The sequence below is a fragment of the Chaetodon auriga genome, chromosome 15 (assembly GCF_051107435.1).
Source record: "Chaetodon auriga isolate fChaAug3 chromosome 15, fChaAug3.hap1, whole genome shotgun sequence".
NCBI lineage: Eukaryota > Metazoa > Chordata > Actinopteri > Chaetodontiformes > Chaetodontidae > Chaetodon > Chaetodon auriga.
This window is the reverse complement of record NC_135088.1, coordinates 22767735-22790049: the sequence shown is the minus strand read 5'-3', so window position 1 is coordinate 22790049 and position 22315 is coordinate 22767735. Positions and strand designations below refer to the sequence as shown.

Below are 22315 nucleotides of genomic sequence, written 5' to 3'. Positions count from 1 at the left end.
AGTAAAACACACACATATACAGATCAAGCTGGTCCAGTCAGAGGGATGAAATTATGTCTTACTACAAATCAGACTGATGCTTGTCTAATGAGCAGTGTGGCAAAGATACATGATGAACAAAATCAATCATGTATAACACCACAGTGAGCCAGAGAATTGTCAAATTTGTCAGCTAATTTCATGCTAATTAAGTCCCTAACCTGGGGTTATTTTTAACCTCATCACTTCTGATCACGTGAAATAGTGAGCCCTTTGCTCACGTGTCATTAATTAAGCTAAAAACATCAATCATGATTTTCTTTCTACCCTCAGTACCCGCCAGGATCACCAACATATCGAAGGACATCACAGTGAATGAGGGCAGCAACGTCAATCTTATGTGCCTGGCGGTCGGTCGACCTGAGGCCAACATCGTATGGAAGCATCATTCACCAAGAGGTAACCCAAGGTTTTTTGTTTTTTTTATTAATTTGTTGGCCTTGTAGCTGTCTTTCATGTTAAATTCCTGGAATGAGGGAAGTGTTTCCCATCTAGAAGTTTTGATGAAGATGAAGAAGTGGAGATTTCTGTGTGCAGTTAGTTACAGGAAACAGGATTACGATACTATTTGGAGTCACAAATTTGCTGAGTTGAGTTGGTGGAGAAGGTAGAGAATCAGATGTTAATGCAAAATAATAAGGTTATACAATTCTTTAAAAATGTCTTATTTTGTGCATTATTATACCAACTCTGAAATGTGGACTTTTCAGAAAGTTTTCATTCTTTTCTGTTCAAACTGTCAAAGGTAATTCACAAATTCAACAAAACAAATGTGTTAGGCAAAGCTGCAACAACATTACCTTAGTGTAAAGGTGACTGAACCAGCCCTCCTACGCTCACAGCCTGATGTCGACATTCCCACACAACACACACCTCCAACAGTTGCTTCACATGAATATTCGCCTACATGCAGAACAGCAGTTTACCTCCATTGTGATATGAATCTGTAGCTTTTGTGTTAACATATTCACGAGAGGATTTATGATGAATAATGCCAGACTTAAATCTATTGACTAAGGCCTTGTTTTCTTTTCAACCTGGTGGATTGGAGGGCTTGAAGCTGCACAACCTGTGGCCTAACAGGACCCCACTGCAGTCAACCATGATTTGGCTGGAAGCCACAGCTGGTTTGGTCGATTCTATTGTGCTGGCACCTCACAGCCCGAAGGAGAGGAAAGAAGCTCTGTATGTGTGTGCACGCATGTGTGTTCTGTGTTCTAATTGTGTTGGCTCTGTGCTTCCCACTGAGCATTCAGCGGTGTGAGTCATCCGCTGCTTCTCTATAGGATCAGATGTTTAGCCTCCAACATGTCATGAATGCTTACAGCCCAGCTGTTCCTCTCTTCCTATTATCCAGAGCCAGCAGAATCTGGTTCTCACAGCCCAGTGGCCCTCCACCACCTTAACCATCCACAGCATTTCTAGGCCTCTGTTTACGGGTTCCCTAATTTGTACTCTGAATATCATGATATCCCCAAAACCTATTTGTTTAAAGTGTGAATTGAAATCACACTCAAAAGGGACAACTTTAATGGCCCACATAAAACCATAATCCTGTTACATTTCTGTCCAATACAAGCTGCGACAAACTGTGCAAGAGACCTGTTGATGTGTCAATTAGTGTGTCTCCAATAGAGGCTGGTAATACATATTAAGTCATGCTCTTTTAATACTGATATCCCGTTGTTCAGTTTAAGCTCAGCTTGAGAAATTGCTCAAAAAGTTAGAAACACACCACTCCTGTGGGGGAAAGACACAAAGGAAGTCACTCCTCACTACTAAGCCTGAGCTGATGCACAGCAGCAAGAACAGTAGCAAATAAAGCAATAGAATCACACTTGATAGTAATATACAGGCATCTGTAGCAAGGGAGCCTGGTGTGCTGTGTTTATGTGTGTTATTGTCAACAGGGAAGATAATGGGTTATCTTACTTGACATTCTGTGAGTTGCACTAATGAAAAGAGAGACTATGTGGGGAGATGTTTGGGCAGCCAAAGACATTCTTGCTGGCAGTCAGAATCTTAAATGTTTTTCCTGCAGAGTGGCATTTTCCTGACTAGCTTCTCACCGTTTGCTTTTCATGTTTGTCACCAGCGATAATGGACTGTTCCCTCAGAGGATAGTGTTTGTGTCTGTTAGTACAACACTAAAGTGAGCAGCCTTCTCCCTGAGTTAGACTGTATTTCTGGAAAGTCTCAAATCTGTCTTCTTGCCATTTGATAGTTGTATTTCCATGGCATATCATTTAAAATTTTCACACTCACATGGTGTCAGGAACATGAGCAAACGTACTAAAGCAGCTGATGATACAGAAAAATGCCTCACCTTTCACTGTGAAAATGACAAGTGACATGACAAAATTGGCTCTAGCAAACACAGAAGAAATGCTGAGTACTGAAACAATTAGATTCGCACTGCCTAATTTGAGCCTGAAGTTTGTTAATATAAACTGAGTTATTGTCAGATTCACTGTCACTGTTTCATATGAATTCTGTTGCCAGTGCTCTGTTGAATGAAAGGAGACTATTTGGAGCTTCTACAGTATGCCAATAAATCCTCCAATACAGATGGTGACATAAGTGAGAGTAATGTATGAGTAGCAGCCTATAAGTGCGTAGCCTCTGTTGTCTTTTACTTAATGTCAATTTAAGTCTCACCTTTATATTGTGCCCTGCAAGATTCAGTCCCCATTTCAGCTCAGTGCGGACCACATAAATTATTCAGCAGTGTTCACTGAATCTCTGGCTGCTGGCCACTAAAAGGATTAGAAGATATATGGTTGGGGGACAGCAGTTTATTCAGAGGACCATACAATATGGATCTCTTCAACCCATTAAGACTCATTAAAGTGGATAGGTTGTGAATGGACGTTTGCTCAGATGTCTGTTTGTGTACTTCTCTTTCAAATGACTACAGATCAAAAGATGGGTATAATGTGTGCTGTCCTTTAGACGTGTTGTGACTGAGTTCACGTGTTGTTAATGGCTACGTTTTGCAGTCTTAAGTTGCCAGAGTGGTACTTTTCATATATAGCATCACAACAGAAATAACAAACACTGTTGTGATTATTATGGTATTGTGTTAAAGGAATACATGCTATTCTTTCAAGCCTGTGTCTTAGAAATAGTGTCTGTATCCCGCATTGCACTTGGAATAGCAATGTTAGCTGGTCGATCCACCACTTTGGTCTGAACTGAAATATCTTGACTAATATTGGATGGATTGCCATGAAATTTGGCAGACACATATATGCCCCCCCCAGATTGAATTCTAATGATGTGATCCCAAATGCCAAGTAGCACCATTATCAGGTCATTTAGTAAACAATATCCCTGCTAAACATAAACATTTTTTTTTTTTTTGCATTGTCATCGTGGCCATGCTTGCTGACATTAGGTCGAAGCAACACTGTGCTTAAGTATGGCCTCACAGAGCCATCTGGTGATGTGTTAAAGAACATACCTGCCATGTCACTAATTGTTCATACAACATTCAGTACTTGTAGAATCTTCACTGACAAAGTGTTCACCCCATCCAGTTGCGGTAACTGAAGTATAGTTGTTTTTTTCATTGTTAGTATTATTGTTTGTCTGTGAGGATTCTCATTTATCCAGACATTGGTGCTTTCCAAAGGCAACCTGATTTGCTTGTGATTCTGATAAGAATTTATTACCCAATGAGTAAATATAAATTCTTAATCATTTTTTAATAATAATAATCTTTCCTTAGGGAAGGATCATCGTCTTGGTCCAATTTTGCGAAAGTCAACAGTGACTCGAAGCAGAACACTGGATGTTTTTATTAACTTTTAACCAAAACTATGAGCTTTCCCTTACCTTCTCCATAGTGCCTTTATCGCCTAAACCTGACCACATGCCAGTCTCAAGATGTGAATCCAAGTATCTGGTTTCAAAGTCCTGCATTTTGTATGATCACCATTCACCACAACTGCTCCTTTCTAACCTCAAAGGCTGATGAATCACTAAAATGTAGACAATGTTTGAGTGATTTATAAAGTTTCAAACAAGTTTTTTTTCTTCCTAAAGAGCTGGCTTTATTTTTATTTTTCATGTATTAATATTTTTTCAGAGTTTCAGACTTTGAGTCCTGACAAGTAAATTGTTAGGCAAAAAGCTTACATGACATCTGAAGGCCGATCGTTTGAAAAATTGGCAGTGTTGAGCGTGATTGACAGAACCACCGCGGCACAGACAGATGTTGTCAACTTGTGATTAGTCTCCTGATGAGTGCCATTCACAGAATTATATAGCAGAAATTAATGGCATGCTATTTGCAGTGATGTTGCTTTCCAAGAAGAACAATGCTCTGGTGTTGCCTGCTGACAGTGGTGAAGCAGTTATCACTAGGAGACGAAAAAAACATGCATGCAGGTGTAACACAAAAAAACTGAAGAGAAATGATCTGTAGAAAAATCACTTCTCATCACACTTCACATCACACTTCTTCACACACACACACAAGAAAGCCTTACATGTCGGCTGTCTGTCTGGTTGGTTGGGAAACAGAAGACAGGCGATGCTGATGTTTGTGGTTGATTGCAATTTCCAATATTCTTCAAAAGATTAGTGATTTCTGGTCTGTTTCAAACAGACGGCTTCGATATCAATGCATACATACAAGCTTCTAATAAGAGTAGTGGAGATGGCAGAAACAGTCATTAGGAGAAAATAGACTCATCTCTCTGCATGGTTTACCTACAAAACTGTTCATTACAATGACAAGACCCGTCACACAGTGTGCACAGGAGATAATGAATGCCTTCGGCTTACTTACTCCCCTTTGCTTTTTGATTGAAAGATGACCATTGTTTAATTTGGTTTAGCATTTGGGGAACATTGTTGCTTGGAGAATTACGCAATATGTTGAACACATCAACATACTTGAAATAATAACAGTATGTACTTGAGCGATTATGCAGTTTATTATAAATCCAACACTTTGCCACCTTCCTCAGTTCCCTTGCTAGTTGCAGCAGATTACCCAGTGAGGCTGACCAAAGACATACAGAGGATAATCCATGGCACCTTTGCTTTGCCATGACCTGCTCTCTCTACTGGGCTTTCAGAATCAGGTCATTAAAGGAGACCTGGCTCCACCAAAGATGCTGTGACTTGACCTGTGTGCATATGCTGAGCAGAAGCAAGGGGCCTGCAGAGAATTGCCAAATGAAGGCTTTACTTTGAAAGGCACCATGAAGGTTTGCCATGGTACCAGTGAGACATCGCATAAGTAGACTTCTTTTAGGTTTTAAAACAATATTTATGTCAAAGTTACATGTAGGATAGTTGCATGGATGGGGATCATCTCTTAATTGATAGATGTCTGACAGTAAAAGTTCTCTCAGAAAGAGGCTTTGTTGACAGTTTTGGGTTTTTGCTTGGCTAAATATTCAAGGACAGCAGTGGACAACTATGGCTACTTGTTCTCACTGACATTCCACATTGTGCCTTGTGATATACTGATAGAAAGAGATGGTGGGCTCAGCCAGATGTAGCTGACAACAACTGTAAGCTCCTCTGCAGACCTCTCCCGCTATTAAGACTTGTTCATACCTGCTTCAGCCTCTTTTGTGTGACCCCCTCCTCTTCCAAAGCTTTGCTTACAACTACTGTAGCACCTCACAAAGAAGACAGAGAAGATCATTCAAGGACACTCAAACAGCAGAGGTGACCTCCACCCTGCCCTGTCTGTCCATAATGAGAACGTTAGAACACCTCAGCTAAGTGACATCAACAGGAGGCAGGCTGAGTAAAAAATAAGCAGAATTTCAAAGGCCTTTGCTTAGTTGTCTGTAGCAGTCCATGGATAGATCCAACCATGTATAGTAGCCTCAAGGCAGTTAGTTTGCTGTTCATCAGTCTAAAGCAGATGATAGGCCTGGCAGCACCATGAGAACGGAAATACAGTGAAAAAGTAACCATTCAAGGAAAAACTTTGCCTGTGCCATACCCTCCTGCTTGTCAAGGAAGTAGCGAGGATGATTTCTGTATGACAACTTGCTGAGTTTATATGCACTAATCATTGGAAAGGAGGATCTGGATGTTAAGTAACCTGATACACATTGATGGCCCTTGTGGAAGGACAAAAAGAGTTGAGTATGTGTTATATATAAGTTTTTACATTTTATATTAATTAGTTGCCATGTCCAGTCAGAAATGTTGACAGTCTTATTATGCAAGTGCCATGACAGCACAAGCAGGAATCAAAAGCAAATTGTTAGTGTGGAAGTGGTCATTCCAAGCAGCTGAAGCCACCAATCCAATCTGCCAGATCGGTATCAGCCCTGACACTGACAATGTTGCGCAGATTATTATCAACCAGACTTTGCTGAGCTTTTTTGTAGAGGTCTTGATAACATGGTTATGGTGTCATTACACACCCTGGTGTGTAACGTCTCAATGAGTTTCAGGCAGTGAGGTAGCTGTAGTACAGATATTACAATTGAAAAAGGTGGCTGTGGCATTAGATCAGTATTTTGTATCACCAAATGGGAACAGAATGAGTAGTTTTGGGCACATTACTTGTTAAATTCCAGAAATGCCATTTTCACAGTTGTCATGTCAGGAGCAACTGCCACAATTTTGTACAGTTTTTTTTTTTTTTTTTTTTTGTGCTGTACAGCCAGTCCAGAAAGTGTGCTTTAAACTTACATGTATTGGATACAGATAAAACTGTCCTGTTCACCACTCTCCCTGTACAGAAACTTTTTTTTTTTCTTTTTCAGAACATATTTTTATTTTCACCTGAAAAATGCAGTTAGGATTACTAGAGTCATATTTTCAGCCTTGAGTAGTGTCTGCAGGTACCATTTTTAGGCTGCATACACCCCAACAACCTTCACCAATAAGATAGGGCTGCTTGAGAGACTCAAAGAGATGCAAAACTCAGGACAGCCACAGATTGGCAAGAGCTTGCTGCAGCACTTGTTGATGCTTGTTAGCTTATTGTTTTGAACACAGAAGTAGCTGAGCTCTAGTTTCAACTCCTCTCTTTTCTCATCTAGACTATAGTTGCTGGACAGTAATAGGACAATGTTCAGAGAGACTTAAGCAAGAATGCAAAAACAAAATAGGTTTTTGAAATGTAAGGGAAACATGATTTTATTAACAGTGTTTTGGTGGAGCTAGACCCTGCTATGGAGGTGCTGGTGAACAAGCTGTTTATTGAAAGAAATGTAATTACTGGGCTTGCCACTTACCCTGCAATCATGACTCTTCAGAGGACGGACATTGGTATCAACGGAATAGAGCTCCACTCTCCTAAATACCCCTGTGAGTAAGGGGTGTGCAGCACCTTTATTTTCAATTTGGACAAAACTTGCAAGTTAGTGTCTTCTTTCTAACGCAATTCCTTACAAAACAGTGCCAAATATGTTGCTTTGCTTTTGTGCCACAACCAAGATGTCAGCATCTACAAATATCAAATGCCAGTTATCACATGAAATGTCAACAAGGACAAATACCTTAATTCTCAAGGAGCGGTGTCTTGGTTGTAGTAGTCCCCCAATCAATAGGGTTTCAGTTGCCCACCATTATCCATAAGAGGCTATGGACCTTGAAAGTAAGAGAAGATGAAAGGCAAAATAAAGGCATGCCAGCCAGAGTGCTGGAGGAAAACCCTCATGTGTTTGTTCCCTGTGGAGCAAACACTTTAAATCTCATGATGGCTGACTTCAGCAGTCAATTCATAACAAAAGCCTCTGTGGAGTTCTTCAGAAACTCTACAGCTTGTTTTCATTGTTTTCTGAGTGTTGAGAGATGCAAGTGAAAAGAACAAAAGATAAAAATGCATATAGACCTCTTATTTAGTACTGGATTGAGACACAGAGAGGACAGAGTCAGACTGAAACATTATGTCACCAGAATAATAAAACCTGATCCTACAACAGATATAGTCCTTGGCAAAGGAAATCATCTAGGTTTGGTGTATTATTTGGTTTCTCCAAAAATGTGATGACTTCAGTGGCTATTCCAGAGATTGTTAATTTGTAAAGAGTGGATTTGACTGAAATGATCCAATTTGGCATTCACAGTAGATGCAACTGACAGTATTTACAATACAATACAAAATCTTGATCAGAGCCACCTGAAAGATGTGACATTCTGTCAAGAATCAAATCCACTTGTAACCCTTTGATCCATCATTATGCCTCCTGCTGCTGTGAAGGCAGCCTCATGGGATTAAGACATCTTCACAGCGCCACTTATTTTTCACCATTAATGATGGCTAATTTATTTAGGTATCACAAATGCTGGCAGTCTTTGAACCCTTTGATCATCAACATGATGGAGTGAGCATTAAGTTGGCAGTATGAAGAATGGTACAGTATGATGTTTTAGTTTTACAAATTGGACCTGGCCATCACAATCAGATCACTTACTTGCTGGTATGTAAATTGTACTGTCTTGATGAGACTGATGCTCATTCCATGCTTGACTGACAAGATCTTAGTTTTTGGTTGATGTCCTGGTTTGAATTTGTAGTTAAATCCAGTAATGTTATGGTTTTGTGGGTTTCTGCGCTACTCAATTTTGACAAAACAATTGGGTCCAGTTACATTAATGATCAAGACAACATGGAATTCAGATGCAGTTACCCTCTTTATAAGTATGAATCTGTGCACCACAAGACATTGCTTTAAAAAAAAAAAGGAAGTTAAAAAAAAAAAAAAAGAACTAAAAAAAATGCAGCTACTCTTGCTTCTCTCATATAAAACTGGGTCAAACTAATTGGTGCCTGATTGCCACCCAATAAAGAATTCACTGGCACAGAGACTCAACTGTGCTTCACACAACAGAGATATATCAATCTTGTAATGATTAAAACATTTCTCTTCCTTATGCATATTCATGATTTTTTTTCTTTTAAAGAAGAATTTGGAGAGACCTCTGTAATGCTTGTAACAAGGTGATTTTGCCAAGAACTTTAAGAATCACTTACTTATCAATAGCTCTAAACTTCAATCTTATGTCATTTTCATAGGAAGTGATTCCATACATGTGCTTATAATATATTGTAAAAAAACCCAAAACAAAACGAAAACAAAACTTGTACATTTTAGAGTACCTGCTCAGAATATATATATATATATATATATATATATATATATATATATATATATATATACACACACACACACACACACACACACACACACACACACACATATATATATTTATTTTAGATCTGTGCTTCTTACGGAAGCTCTGAAAGGCAAGGTGGAAAAAAAAAATAAAACGGCCAATGTTTAAGTTTATCTCGTACGTACGAGATAGTATCTCATACGTACGAGATACTTTCTCGTACGTACGAGATAACTCGCAATTATTATTTTTTTTCACCTTGCCTCTCAGGGCCACTGGCTCAGTTATTTTGGAGGAAAAAAAAAAATCTGAAACGAGAGGTTTAACCTTCTCAGTTACTTTAACTACAAATATCTGCTGTAAACCACAATGGGACTGAGAGATTTCTCCATAAAATATTTATATCACATAATTTTATATAGAATTATGAATGAAAGCTCCATGTGACAACACGTAGCTGTTCCGCCACTGACAGTATGCCACGTCATCCAGACTGACCTGCCATGCAAAAGTACATAAGTGTGTACAACGTTGCTAACGTCAGCTAGTCATCACAATGAACTTTACAAGATGCCTGCAAAATCTGTCAAAGATATCTTTCAACAATGTTCATCGTATCGTGGATGCCCACTCCCCTGCTCCGAAGAGCAAACGGGAAAAAGGGTTTCGTCTCTACATCTCTAGTTACGTTCACCAGTACGAGGATAAGTGATTTATTGGTGACGTTAGCTGACTAGCTGACGTTAGCAACGTGCTAATTTTTTAGTTTTGTGTTTGCTTCGTATGTTCTTTACTGTTACTTGTTGTGCTAACTGTGTTGACTTTATGTCCATTTCAGTGTCAGACAAAGATCAGGGCACAGGTGATGTTTCTGGGCTTGATGTCAGTCGAGGGCGGCGATCCCAAACACCGGCTCTGGTTGCTGTGTAACTGTTCCATTCAAACAGTGTTGGCACTGCGTTTGCTGCTAAAACCCGTCTACCTTTGGGGGTATTTCGAATTTGGGCATTTTCGAAATGTCGGCTGCATACCTTCGTATGCTGAGTTACCGAAAATCCCGTCCTGCATATTTTCTGCAGCCACTGTGCACGAAGTTCGGCGTCCTTCGGGAAGCAGTGGAAGCTAAGCTCGCTGTTATAGCGACTTGAGCCGGCACAAAGTGGCACACAACAGTGCTCATTAGAGCCATTCACCGTCTTCTGGAACTTAAAAGTCCCTCTCACATTATACTTCGTCTTCTTTCGTGGATGTTGATTCATTTTTCATTCTTTGTATTTATTTTAGCGCTGTTTTGACTGGAGAGGGAAGTAAACCGGAAACTGGTTTGCCGATTTCAGGCGGAATCGGAAGTACATCACGAGGCTTGCGCACAGAGCCTATTGAGTGGTACCATAAATTACACAAACCGACATAACGCAAATAAAAAGACATTCTCAGATAGATAGATAGATAGATAGATATAGATTGCATCTCCACTCAATCAGAGCACGCCACTTAGTTACCACAGTAAAACAAACAACAAAAAAAAAAAAAAAAAAATCGACCACGATCTGAATCTAAAATCTGTTGTCGCAAGAGTCAGTAGGCTACATGACGTGCATTAGCCCACTACTTTAAAGCATCGATTGAAAAAGACAAACACCTGATAAAAATGATTACAATATGTTTGAGCCGCTTGCGGCTCACGTTTGCATGGCAGGTCAGTCTGGATGACGTGGCATACTGTCAGTGGCGGAACAGCTACGTGTTGTCACATGAAGCTTTCATTCATAATTCTATATAAAATTATGTGATATAAATATTTTATGGAGAAATCTCTCAGTCCCATTGTGGTTTACAGCAGATATTTGTAGTTAAAGTAACTGAGAAGGTTAAACCTCTCGTTTCAGATTTTTTTTTTTTCCTCCAAAATAACTGAGCCAGTGGCCCTGAGAGGCAAGGTGAAAAAAAATAATAATTGCGAGTTATCTCGTACGTACGAGAAAGTATCTCGTACGTATGAGATACTATCTCGTACGTACGAGATAAACTTAAACATTGGCCGTTTTATTTTTTTTTTTCCACCTTGCCTTTCAGAGCTTCCGTAAACCAGTGGCCCTGAGAGGCAAGGTGAAAAAAAATAATAATTGCGAGTTATCTCGTACGTACGAGATACTAACTCATACGTATGAGATACTATCTCGTACGTACGAGATAAACTTAAACATTGGCCGTTTTATTTTTTTTTTTTCCACCTTGCTTCCGTAGCTTCTACAGTGTGTCAGCACAGTCATTAATTCTATTTTATCACTCCTCTTGCTACTTTTTGAATTAGCTGTACTGTACTTGCTGTTCAGATTTCAGTGGATGGATAGCTCTGAATTATATGCTATCAAATAACATAAGAGAGATTTTATACCATGTAATCTTTAACATAAGATATGTTTCCCAGAAAATGAGAACAACAAAATACATTCTTTGTCCATGCCATTTTGAATGACACACACGCGTTTTCTAACATCATTTGCCAGTGCATGACCACTGTGGTTAAGGTTTGGTTAAGCTTGACAACCAGTTAGGTTTCAGGAAATGAATTTTTTTTGTTCTCTAAACATATTTCCCTAAAATTACCACTTTGTTAATGTTGCAGCGCCTGTCATTGCTGTCATAGTAATAATCGCTTAGTTAAGATTAGAATGATCATGGTCATGAAATGAAACCATTAATGTCTCTGGAGACAGGAAACAAACACTGGTCTCCTGTGGTAAAGTCCAATATTTTTTTTACCCATCCATGGACCCAGACCTCCTTAAAGATCTGTAGTCTGATCTAGATATGTTAACAGCCCTACTGCTGCCACTACTGATACAATTTTCAAATTCTCATTCTTGACTTAGCTCACATTATAGGATCATCAGCCACAGTACCGTCTCCCTGGAGCCACTATAGTGATTCAGCATCAGATTCCTAATTTGACGAAATGTCCCTCTCCTCATCTCAATACCAACCCCAAAAATACACACAGTGTTTTATTTTAGTTTTGCACTTTTGTGTAGGATCACAGTGTCTGTTACTATCCCTTAGCACCAGGGATTAAATGTTCAAAAACAAGGAAAAATACAATACAGTTTGTGACCCATTTTAAGTGCTGAGGGAAGGCTTTTTTCAGCTTTTAGTTTCGACAGCAGTGGCTCTGTGGCAGACAGGACCCCAGGCATTAATATGTATACAGCACGTGTTATAGGCCAAGAGGACCGAAAACCAAGCTTCTGCCTTGTGTAAGTGAATTTCCCCTTGAAACCTTTTTAGAACAATTGGCAGTAACATAAAACACTGATTGTTGGTCATTTTCAGTCTCCAGTGTTAAACTTACAGTAGCAATCAGTTGATACAGAAGGATGTCATCTCTGTAGAGGGATCACTTTGGTATTGTAAGTCAATTACGATAAATCAGACGGGGTCCAGCTTTCGGAATATGTCTAGAGATGCTGATTGTTAGCCAGCCAGGCCAAAACACAGTGCTGGCTAGTGAAAATAAAGCATATAACATTAGAGGAAAGCATTTCCCTATAACCTGTTTTGTGGCCTGTGTACTTTTGGGAAATCTCCAAGCACGCTTTCTTTTCAAATTTATTGGCCAAATGCACTTCTAAAATCACAGCGTGGGTGTGTGGGGTGTTGTTTGGCTGTTAGAGGTGGCAAAAGTAGTATGCGGTTGTGTGAGTACAGCATGCTGATGTAGATGTGTGTGTGTGTGTGTGTGTGTGTGTGTGTGTGTGTGTGTGCGTGTGTGTGTGTGTTTTGCAGGGGACCTGGAGGGCTCACTCAAACTTTCTGTTTCACCCCACCACCCACACATGGCGCAAAAGGCTGTGAGAAAGAAGTGCAAAGCATTCAGAAAAAGTACAGGCGAGGGTTATAAAAAGTGAGGCGGTCTGAATGCAGGAAGTCCACGAGTGAGACAGAAATGGAGAGAAAAGAAAAACGCAGAGGAGGAACAGAGGGGCACAGGGGGCTAAAGGAGAGATTAGTGCAGCAAGGAGCTCCCAGTTTGCTCTTAGCGATGTCTAATACAGAGCACTTTGCAGGTAAAAGCCACCAGAAAGCCTCGGACAGGTGCTGACTGTTCCAAACGAATGGGCTTCTGCTCTCCTTTCCTCCATCATTAATCACAAAACTAATGCAAGCATTTCCCACGCAAAATTAAATCATTACTAGCACATAGTCGGTTGTCATTTGCACTCACACCTGTTTGTCTTTTCAGGAGTGTTACAGGTGAAGGGTTGGTTTTCATCATATTATCCAGTCAACAGAATGATCTTTTGAAAAACCTGTTGTAGTGGGTTTTTATCCAGAGGGAGGGGGTAATTTGTTTTAATGCATTTGAATGAGTTGCTTGGTTGTTTGAAGACTTCCAGACCAGATTGTGCTCTCATACACAAAACCCACCACAAATAGACTTTCAATGAGGTAAGAATCTTGACAAAGAGACACTGAGAGTGGTGTTGTGCAGAATTTTGCCCTGTAAAGGAAATATTTTTTGGTGTGTGAAGCAAGGGTACTGATAGAACTACATTTTAAAAAAGCAATTATTTTCCACATGAATGTAACGAAACTGCCGGCCATTTTGCACAATGTGGCTGCTAGGGATGTAACTCAATATTTGCTGTCACAGTAGTTATCTGCAAATATTTAAATCCTCAACTGGGAAGCCTCCCACCAATGATACTTAACCAGAATCACCAGAGATTTTCCTCTCCTGCTCACTGAACTGTAGGCATCTGAAAGTGAAAGTGAAAAAAAAAAAAAAAAACAGGTAGAGAGAGCAAGTAATTAAGGCATGAAGATTGCAAGATTCTTTATGAAACCATAACCTGTTACAGCGTCTGAGGTGTATTTTTAATCAAGCGTTGTTGCTTTGCATACTGTTAGGATTCTCCACTGCTTTAGAATTCAGAGGAGGTCATGCCTTTTGTGCCCTGCTTTTCCCTTCACAACAGCTTGTTTCACCTCACAAATGCTTTGTCTTTCTCTGGTGAGGCATGTCCAAATCAGAATGGATATTTCTCCACAACATGCATCAGTTATTCTAAAGCCACTCAATGTGTTGTATTTTTCCCAAAGTTTTTGTCAGAAAAGAGTTTGGTATTTAATCCTTGGTGAGATCTGCTAATGCTCTCTTTTTAAGAAACCCAGGCTGTGATTCAGCTGAAACACTCGTTCATGTAACGTGACTGACATTCAGCTTTTAACCTTGAGCATGAAATCCTCACAAAACTTGACTTCTTCGTCATTCATTAATATTTGAAGGTTGACAATTTCTCATCGAAAGATCCAGATGTAGGATCCACTGTTTTGCATGCTTGAACCATACTCAAGGCTAAAGATAATCTATGTCCCCCATTTTTCACCATTTTTCACCATTTTCTTTTTTATAATCTATCTCTGACAACTTCCTCAACTAGGGATGTCCGATATTGGCTTTTTTTCGATACCCGATATGCCAATATTGTCCAACTCTCAATTTCCGATTCCGATATCAACCGATACCGATACTGATCTACGTGGGCTATTTTTCCTCAAAACTAATTTCAGTTATCATCACATATCTCATGTCGTGGAATTAACACATCATGCCTAATTTTATTGTGATGCCCCACTGGATGCATTCTCAAATGCAACAAGGCTTTCCAAATGTAAACTAACCTGGCTAACGCTTGATGACCAGATATCTGTTGTGAAGCTAATGGATACAGCATCAGCAATTAGCTTCTCGACGTGGCTGTAAACAACATTGTACAACTCGGGTAAGCAAACATCTGAGAAATACTTGCGATTGGGCATGGCAAAGCGTGGCTCGAGGAACTCCACAAGTTTGGTGAATCCGGCGTCTTGCACGATAGAAAAGGGCTGGTTATCCAGTGCGATACGCTCCATGATTTTCCGATTGATAGTTTTCGCCCTGGGGTGGTCCTTGTTGTATTTTTGTTTTTTCTCGGTTGACTCTTAAAGCATCAACTGAGTGTTTTTTTTCAGTGCCGCCTGTCCCTGTTGCTTCTTCTCATTACTTTGCTGCACAAATGCCGCGTATCTCTCTGAATGATTCATCCTGAGTTGGGAGATTAAATTGGAAGTATTGAAGGAAGAAGTCTCGGTTCCGCCTCGCATAACCAACGCTTTGCAGTCATTGCAAATCGCAAGTTTAATATCCGAAGGAGACACTTGGAAATAATTCCAAACCACAGACATAACGTTAGTCAGTTACTGCAGCCACCGACGCTTGTTTACACGCTTCATGACGCAGTTTGATGAGGTCATCATTTGTGTGGCGATAAATGTCTTCGGGCGAAATCCAGGCATTATTTTTATCAGTTTTCATTATAGGCAAAAAACCCGATAACGATATAAACATGTATTACGTTTTTATGCCAATATCGGGCCGATAATATCGGTGGGCCGATAATATCGGTGGGCTGATATTATCGGACATCCCTACCCTCAACTATAGGAAGTGCAATACTTAGTAGCTGGAGTACTTCTTTAATGTGCATGATGGAGCATAGTAGTAGTAGTTGTATTGCCTGTTTTCTTTACCGTTTATTCTGACACTTTCCACAAAATTAGAACCCTGACGTGTTGAACAGTAAACCCAACAGTGTCTCAGTCTAGATAGCACAAAAAGAGCTTAGGAAAACGTGACTTACAGTCAGAAAGTAAAGCGGAGTTTCAAAGTTCTGAAACTTGATAATTTGCCAGGACACATGTTTGCACATATTGTTCTGGTAATGGACTACAGATTGTCTACCTCTTTGCAGCAGGCGAGGTTGAACAATTAGTAGACTTTAGCCACACCTTGTAAGAAGTTGAACTCGTCCCAGATGCAGAAGCAGGTGTTTTTAACTGATCTAATCAATAATGCAGTAGGTCCTCAGAGGATCCTCTCCAAGCCCAGCTGGAAGATGTTTTACAGTGTTTGCTAATAAATGTAAGTTTTGAAAAATGATGGCTACACCTCGATGTGCTGATCGACTCTTCACACCTCTTTTAAAATTTTCTACTACACTACAAGGCCTGTGGATGTCTGTTGTACATACAGCAGCTCACCTGTGACCTAGAATGTGTAATCAATGCTAATGAATTATTTGTATCCTGTTAGAATCATCAGCACAAAGTGTCTGCTTTAAAGGCCTCTGATGAATGGCCTTTTTCTCAGCCTGAGTTACAGTACTTGCATTTCATAATTTCAGATCCAAAAGGCTTTTAATTCACTCAGCGGTTTTAATTTGAAATGGCTTGATGAGTGAAAACACCTATTGATTGATCATTGTTCTCAGGAAAGGTCATGCATTTGAAATGAATGAGGCAAACGAGGATGCTTAGCAATTAAATGATGATGCAGCAGCAGGTGGGGTTGGGGAGGCTTCAAGTGGAATGAACAGCGCATTCAGGGGAGATAACGTGACCCATCATCAAAGGTGCATGGAAGAAAAGGAAAAATGAATCTGCTGTCAGAGGAGCTGAAGCGGTGTGGACAGAGGACATGAAGGCATCATGGCTCTGGGCTGCTATTGTGCCTCACTTAATAGCACAGATAGAGAAGAGACAAACACGCAGCGAGCACATAGAACAAACAAAAGCCTGCACCAGGTACACAGAGAGGCTCAGTTGGGCATAACTACTTTCACAATTTGTACACAGCGTAGTGGTGCTCACACCAATAAATGAATTCGAATTTTTCATACAACTTATCGGATGTGTCAGGAAAATCAAATATATGCATAGCTATGAAAGGATATTATGTTGTTGCACACCAGCGGCAGCATGGCAAGCTTTGTTCAAAGAGAAATGGGGGGAAGCTGTGAGACACTGGTATTCATTGCAAGGTTATTCTTTTAAAATATGGCATTCTCAATTATATTAAGATGTGGTCATTCATAAATATGGTCATGATAGTACCCATTACGCTGCCTCATGTCAGTCAGATATTGATTTACAGATAAATCATGTAGCAGCAGTATGAGTCACAGGGCCTGCAAATCTTTATATTTAAGCAGATATGAATATTTCCACATATCCTGAGCCATCACACATATATTACAAATAATCTCAATGAGACTGAAGCTGTGGGAACTTCATTTTCATCTCTGCTGCATGTCTATTTTAGACATAAAAACATGTGGAGTTCAGTGGGTTGCTGAGTCATATGCAATACATTTTTTCCACATGTTCAATTATATAGCACTCAGCAATGTTAGGTGGCAAAAAAATGCAGAGCTTATTCACATTGCGTTGCAAGTTTGCAAGTGTATTATTGAGTGCCTGGGATGTCTCACTTTCCCCTTAACTTTTGTTTCTGAGTTCATTATTTCTCAAACGTTTAAACAACCTGCATACCGGCAAAGAGAGGCCATTTTTTCATAATTAAGCCATCATCTTGCCATAATTAGGACATTGTGAAATAAAGTGTAACCATTTTTCAATATATAATTTGTTATGCTCTGCTGAGAAAGCAAAATTTTTATCGCCATATATCAAATTAGACTGTCCCCATTCTGTCAAGATGTGAGAAACCAAGCCAAGAAAGTGAAAGTACTTTCTGTGTGAATTGATTTTTTTTTTCTTTCTTTTGCTTAGGGAAAATATGGGTCACAAGCAAGAGCCCATCCACATGCCTTTAAATTAGAAGCATCAGAATGAATTGATACCGTACGATTATTCTCTCTCATTTGTTCTAATGTTGGACATTTTTGATATATTTCAATGCGATTTTGAATTTCATGCAAAATGGCTGCCATGTTGTCATTTAAAGGTCCTACTATAAGGCCATTTATCTTTATTAAAAACCTTTTGTAATGAGTTATCTGTTCTAAGTGACTCCCTATCATGTTGGTCTGAAGCTCAGGCATGAATATATTTAACTCGTGCTCACCACCACATCTGCCTGAAGATAGATTGAAGGCTGTATGTCAGGACCATAGGGGTCACTGCGATAATACTGATTAATATCTTAAATGATGAGAACTGGGAGGGAAAAGATGACAGGTGGTAGACAAAGCAGTAAGAAACAAAAAGACATGACACACAAATCTCTTGTTGTTAATAAGGATTTAATTCCACTTACATTAAAAGTGGATGCTTTGATTACACCACTGGATAAATTATGACTTGACTTCTAGATAAATTACAGTTTTCTTCCTCCTACATCTGCAGATAATAGCTTACATTTTACCTGAATTACACACTCAGTAAATAAATTAGTGGTTGCAGTATTAGTGGCACAATAAGTATATATCCTCACTCATGCTGATGTTATCCACACTGGCATCTCAAATAGAGCTGAAATAAGACTACTGTCATCATTTATTTCACAAATAGGACCTCCTCTAACATTTTCACTAAAATAATATAGTGAAACATAATGCTAGATTATGTCAACATAATTAAATGATATTGTTGATGAATATATATCTGCTTGCCAAGTGTTCATGTTTAACGTATTTGAAAAACATTCACTGACAACATATTTCACTATATCCGCTCATAGCAACCAAATCATGACAAATATTTCATGCTTATACCTCAGCACTCACATTACTTGCTTATGGGAAAAGACTGTGGTCTTGTTGAATACTGACAAGTCTACAGTGACTTGAAATGTTTATGTATATTACTTTAAACTTAGCCTTTTTTTTTTTTTTCTTTTTCTTTTTAAGAAGTAGTGTGGTGACAAAATGCGCCAGTTTGGAACATGCCAATTATTTTGCTGCTTATAGTTTTCTCAGTATCATTGACCTTTAGAACCGGAGAGGCTGCCGCAGTTCTCAATGCAGCAGGTCCAGACTCACAGTTTAAGACCTCCGTCATTTCAAGATCTGTCATTTTAGTCATACAAATGTGGCAAAAAAGTAATATTACAATATGCCACCAGTTTAATACAGTTTACTGAATGTTCCAAAACATGGGCCACACCAGAATTATTAAGAATAATCATTATTGTTATCAGTATCATTATTGTATTTCTCCTTCTTTGTGAAATAACATGTAATCTGAGAAACTATAAATTAATGTACAAACAAAAATCTGTAAAATAATAACGTTGCGAACAGGCAACCATCAGATTATTTCAGTTTTTCCTAATGAACATATCCTAACCTGCTCTGTGTCTAAGCAGCCAGGCTAAGCTACATGTGACTGGATTGAAGAACTGCTGGCCCTTGTTCTGCTTTTGTGAAGTTTCGCTCTCTTGCTCCATCTTCTTCCTTTTTTCATTGATTCAAGATCAACATTGATGTCCTTGTCATTTCTGTTTCCCCACAAGTCAGCAGTCACCATGGACAAGATACTAATTTAAGAGGTTGAGATCTAATTTTAAAATTCTTAACAAATTATAGCTCACAGATCATTCATTGATATTGCCATGTCTACTCAGACGTCAGCTGCTTTTTTTGTTTTTTTTTCCCTCTGAGAATGTATTTGTCCTGATAGAATTTGGATGATTTAAGCATAAAATGTGTCTTAAGAGCCATTAGCAATTTTCCATAGAGAGGCCTTTGCTTTTTAGCTGATTTATATGCCAAAGCTCTGTCAGTGGGTTCCCTGTCTCGAAAAAGTGGCTAATTCTCTATTTTAATGCAAGATTTCTGTCACTGCTCAGCTGAAGCTTTTATGACAGACCCTCTGACAGGTATTGCTGTTCTAACCCTACAGGGATGACAGGGCATCTGTAGAGAGGTGAAAAATGCTACATGCTAAGTGGCTGTCACACGCTCAGAACAGATGACAGTCACTTATCCATTTAGGATGTCTGTCAGAAGCTCAGCTCAGAGGCTAAGTTGTGATTAAGCGTGGCCGTTCGTCTACAAGCCTGTGGAGTGGAACCTGCTGCCTCTTGGCATCAGGAAGACTTTTGATCCCAGTGATTTCTGTTTAATTAAGATATGTTTAATTAAGCCATAATTGTTATCACAGAGCAAACAGTCCATGTCCAGGTAAGCATAATTGCAGTTGAGGTGGGTGAAGCCAAGAGATGCCTATCATCATTAAATCTGTGTGACATCAGCGCTTTGACAAAGAGGTTAATCTTTGGTTCAGAGTGAACATAATGGTGCCATGTCCTGAAAGCCATTCATCATCCAATCTGCTGCAGCTTGCATAAATACATAGATATCTAAAGTAATGGATGCTTGCTTTCCATCCTGCATTCTTCTCCCTTGTCTCGCTCGATTTTAGCCTAAATGTCCTTTGTTCTAATCCAACCCACCTGCATAGTAATGCCCCTGGGCATATTTCCGCTACTCTTCCTGTAGGTTTCAAAGGAGCAAAAACATTAATGAACTGTTCAATAGACTCAGGCTCTTTGGTCCCTAAAGCAACAGCTAATGGCTTGTGATGTCTCCCGAGAGCTCCCTAAAACCTTCTCAACTAAAACTCCTATATCATTATCGAGCCACCCTTAGCTGCATTTTGGTTACAGTTTTTTTTTTTTTTTTTTTTTTTTTTTTTTTACATATTATAAAGCCAGTCGCACACCTGATGAAGCTTGAATGCAACGCGAATTCCCAGTTCACATCATGTTTCCTTTCATCTCACATGTGTAACCACTGTCTCCACGCTGGCTTTGTCAAATGCCACAGGGGTGCAACTGAGATGGTGTGCATGAATGCCTCACTGGTGGATCGTTATTAATTATCATCAGGTAGAATTATCAGGCTGATGCAGCCCAGGCTTGGGAATTTCACACTCCACTGTCACACTGAATTTCTTTACATTTTAGCACTCAGTGCTAGCTGGTGATAAGGGCAGGCAGATTTGACACTCTAAGACTGTAGCACATGACAAGTGGCATCGTACCACCTTAAATATAGTAGGTCAGCTCAAAAGTGTCTCTGCATTCAAAAAAGCTTTATAATATTTTTTGGCATGTGACCCTTTGCCAGAGTTTCTCTTGATTCTGTCAGTGGTGCAATACATGTTCATGGGTAATACTTGAGGCAGATGTGTCCTGTATTCACATCCTCTGCAGGTTGTTATTTGTCAGTGCACAGTTAAGTCAGATTTTTCCACAGCACAGTTTCCATAGCACCATGAGCTTTAAGAGGTAAATGGGAGAGAGTCCTTTCATTTAGTCAACGGGTCAGCAGTACAAGTCACACGCTTGTCAAAGCAAGTTTTGTACGCTTTCCGCCCTATGCTGGGAAATAAGAAAAAACAAGTCAAAATATATTAAAAAATGAAAAATAAATGCACAGATTTTTAGTACTCATAGTACAAGTAGATTCCCAAATTCTCTTCTAGATCATTGTCAATGAGATGCAAGCTTTGTTTAATTGCAAAATGTCAACAGTGAGCTAGAAGGAAATTTAAGGACTTGGGGGAGCTGTTGGGTACTACTTGCGGAGTAAATCTTTGATTTTAAGCAAAGGTAAAAAATAAAAGGCAAATGAATAGATTTTCACACATTTTTTTTTTCTCTTTAAAGGCGAAAGTTGTTTTTAACAGAATTGGTATGTGTTAAATTTGAACCAACACAAGTTCCATGTCACTCCCCCTCCCTCTCCGCTGCACTCATGTCCTGCCTCCAAGCCCCTCCTCCCTGCGGTGTCTGCATGGCTGCCGTGACAACCAGTAATGTTACCCTTAGCATCGGAAACAAGCTAACTCTGCCCAGCCGCTACATCACAGTCGCTAACATACCGTACACGCTGCGGAGTGTTACTGTAACAATCACCATATTAGCTTTATGGTTATTTGTTGTCTTAGCCGTACATGCTGCTGTTGGCAGTGGCGGTATGGGCAGTTTCTCCTTTGCGGGTGGCTCTTGCTCTGCCATAGCTTTCACTAGCCTCCTGACGCTGCTCAGAGAGCTGTTTGACTGAGCGGCAGCCGGCAGTGTTGGGTGCGTTGGATTCTTGCAAATCGCAGTGGGAGCAGTAGGTGGGACCAATGGAGCCATTTTTTTTTTTTTCACAGATTACATGTTTCATGTACTGCTGTCTGGATATAGGGACAGATTTAGCAAATATGACAAAAAATTACTTTCATACAAGTTACGTACTGCAGCTTTAAAATTAAGAAGCGTTTCCCAAAAACTGCTTTTGTCAGATATGATAGGTAACAATGGCAGATTAAGAAGTGCCTCCTACTAGAGATCCTCACAGGCCAACAAATCTGCTCTCAAACTCAAAAGACCCAC

The 22315-nt window shown here is 39.6% G+C and overlaps 1 protein-coding gene across 2 annotated transcripts in view; it reads left to right on the top strand.

Moving 5' to 3' along the window:
* The window catches only part of opcml (opioid binding protein/cell adhesion molecule-like), a 380743-nt gene that overhangs the window by 316041 nt on the left and 42387 nt on the right, over nt 1-22315 (top strand). For both annotated transcript variants that reach the window (XM_076750080.1, XM_076750081.1), the window contains one exon: nt 313-438. In XM_076750080.1, coding sequence (XP_076606195.1) covers nt 313-438 — 126 coding nt within the window. The remainder of the gene's footprint in view (nt 1-312; nt 439-22315) is intronic.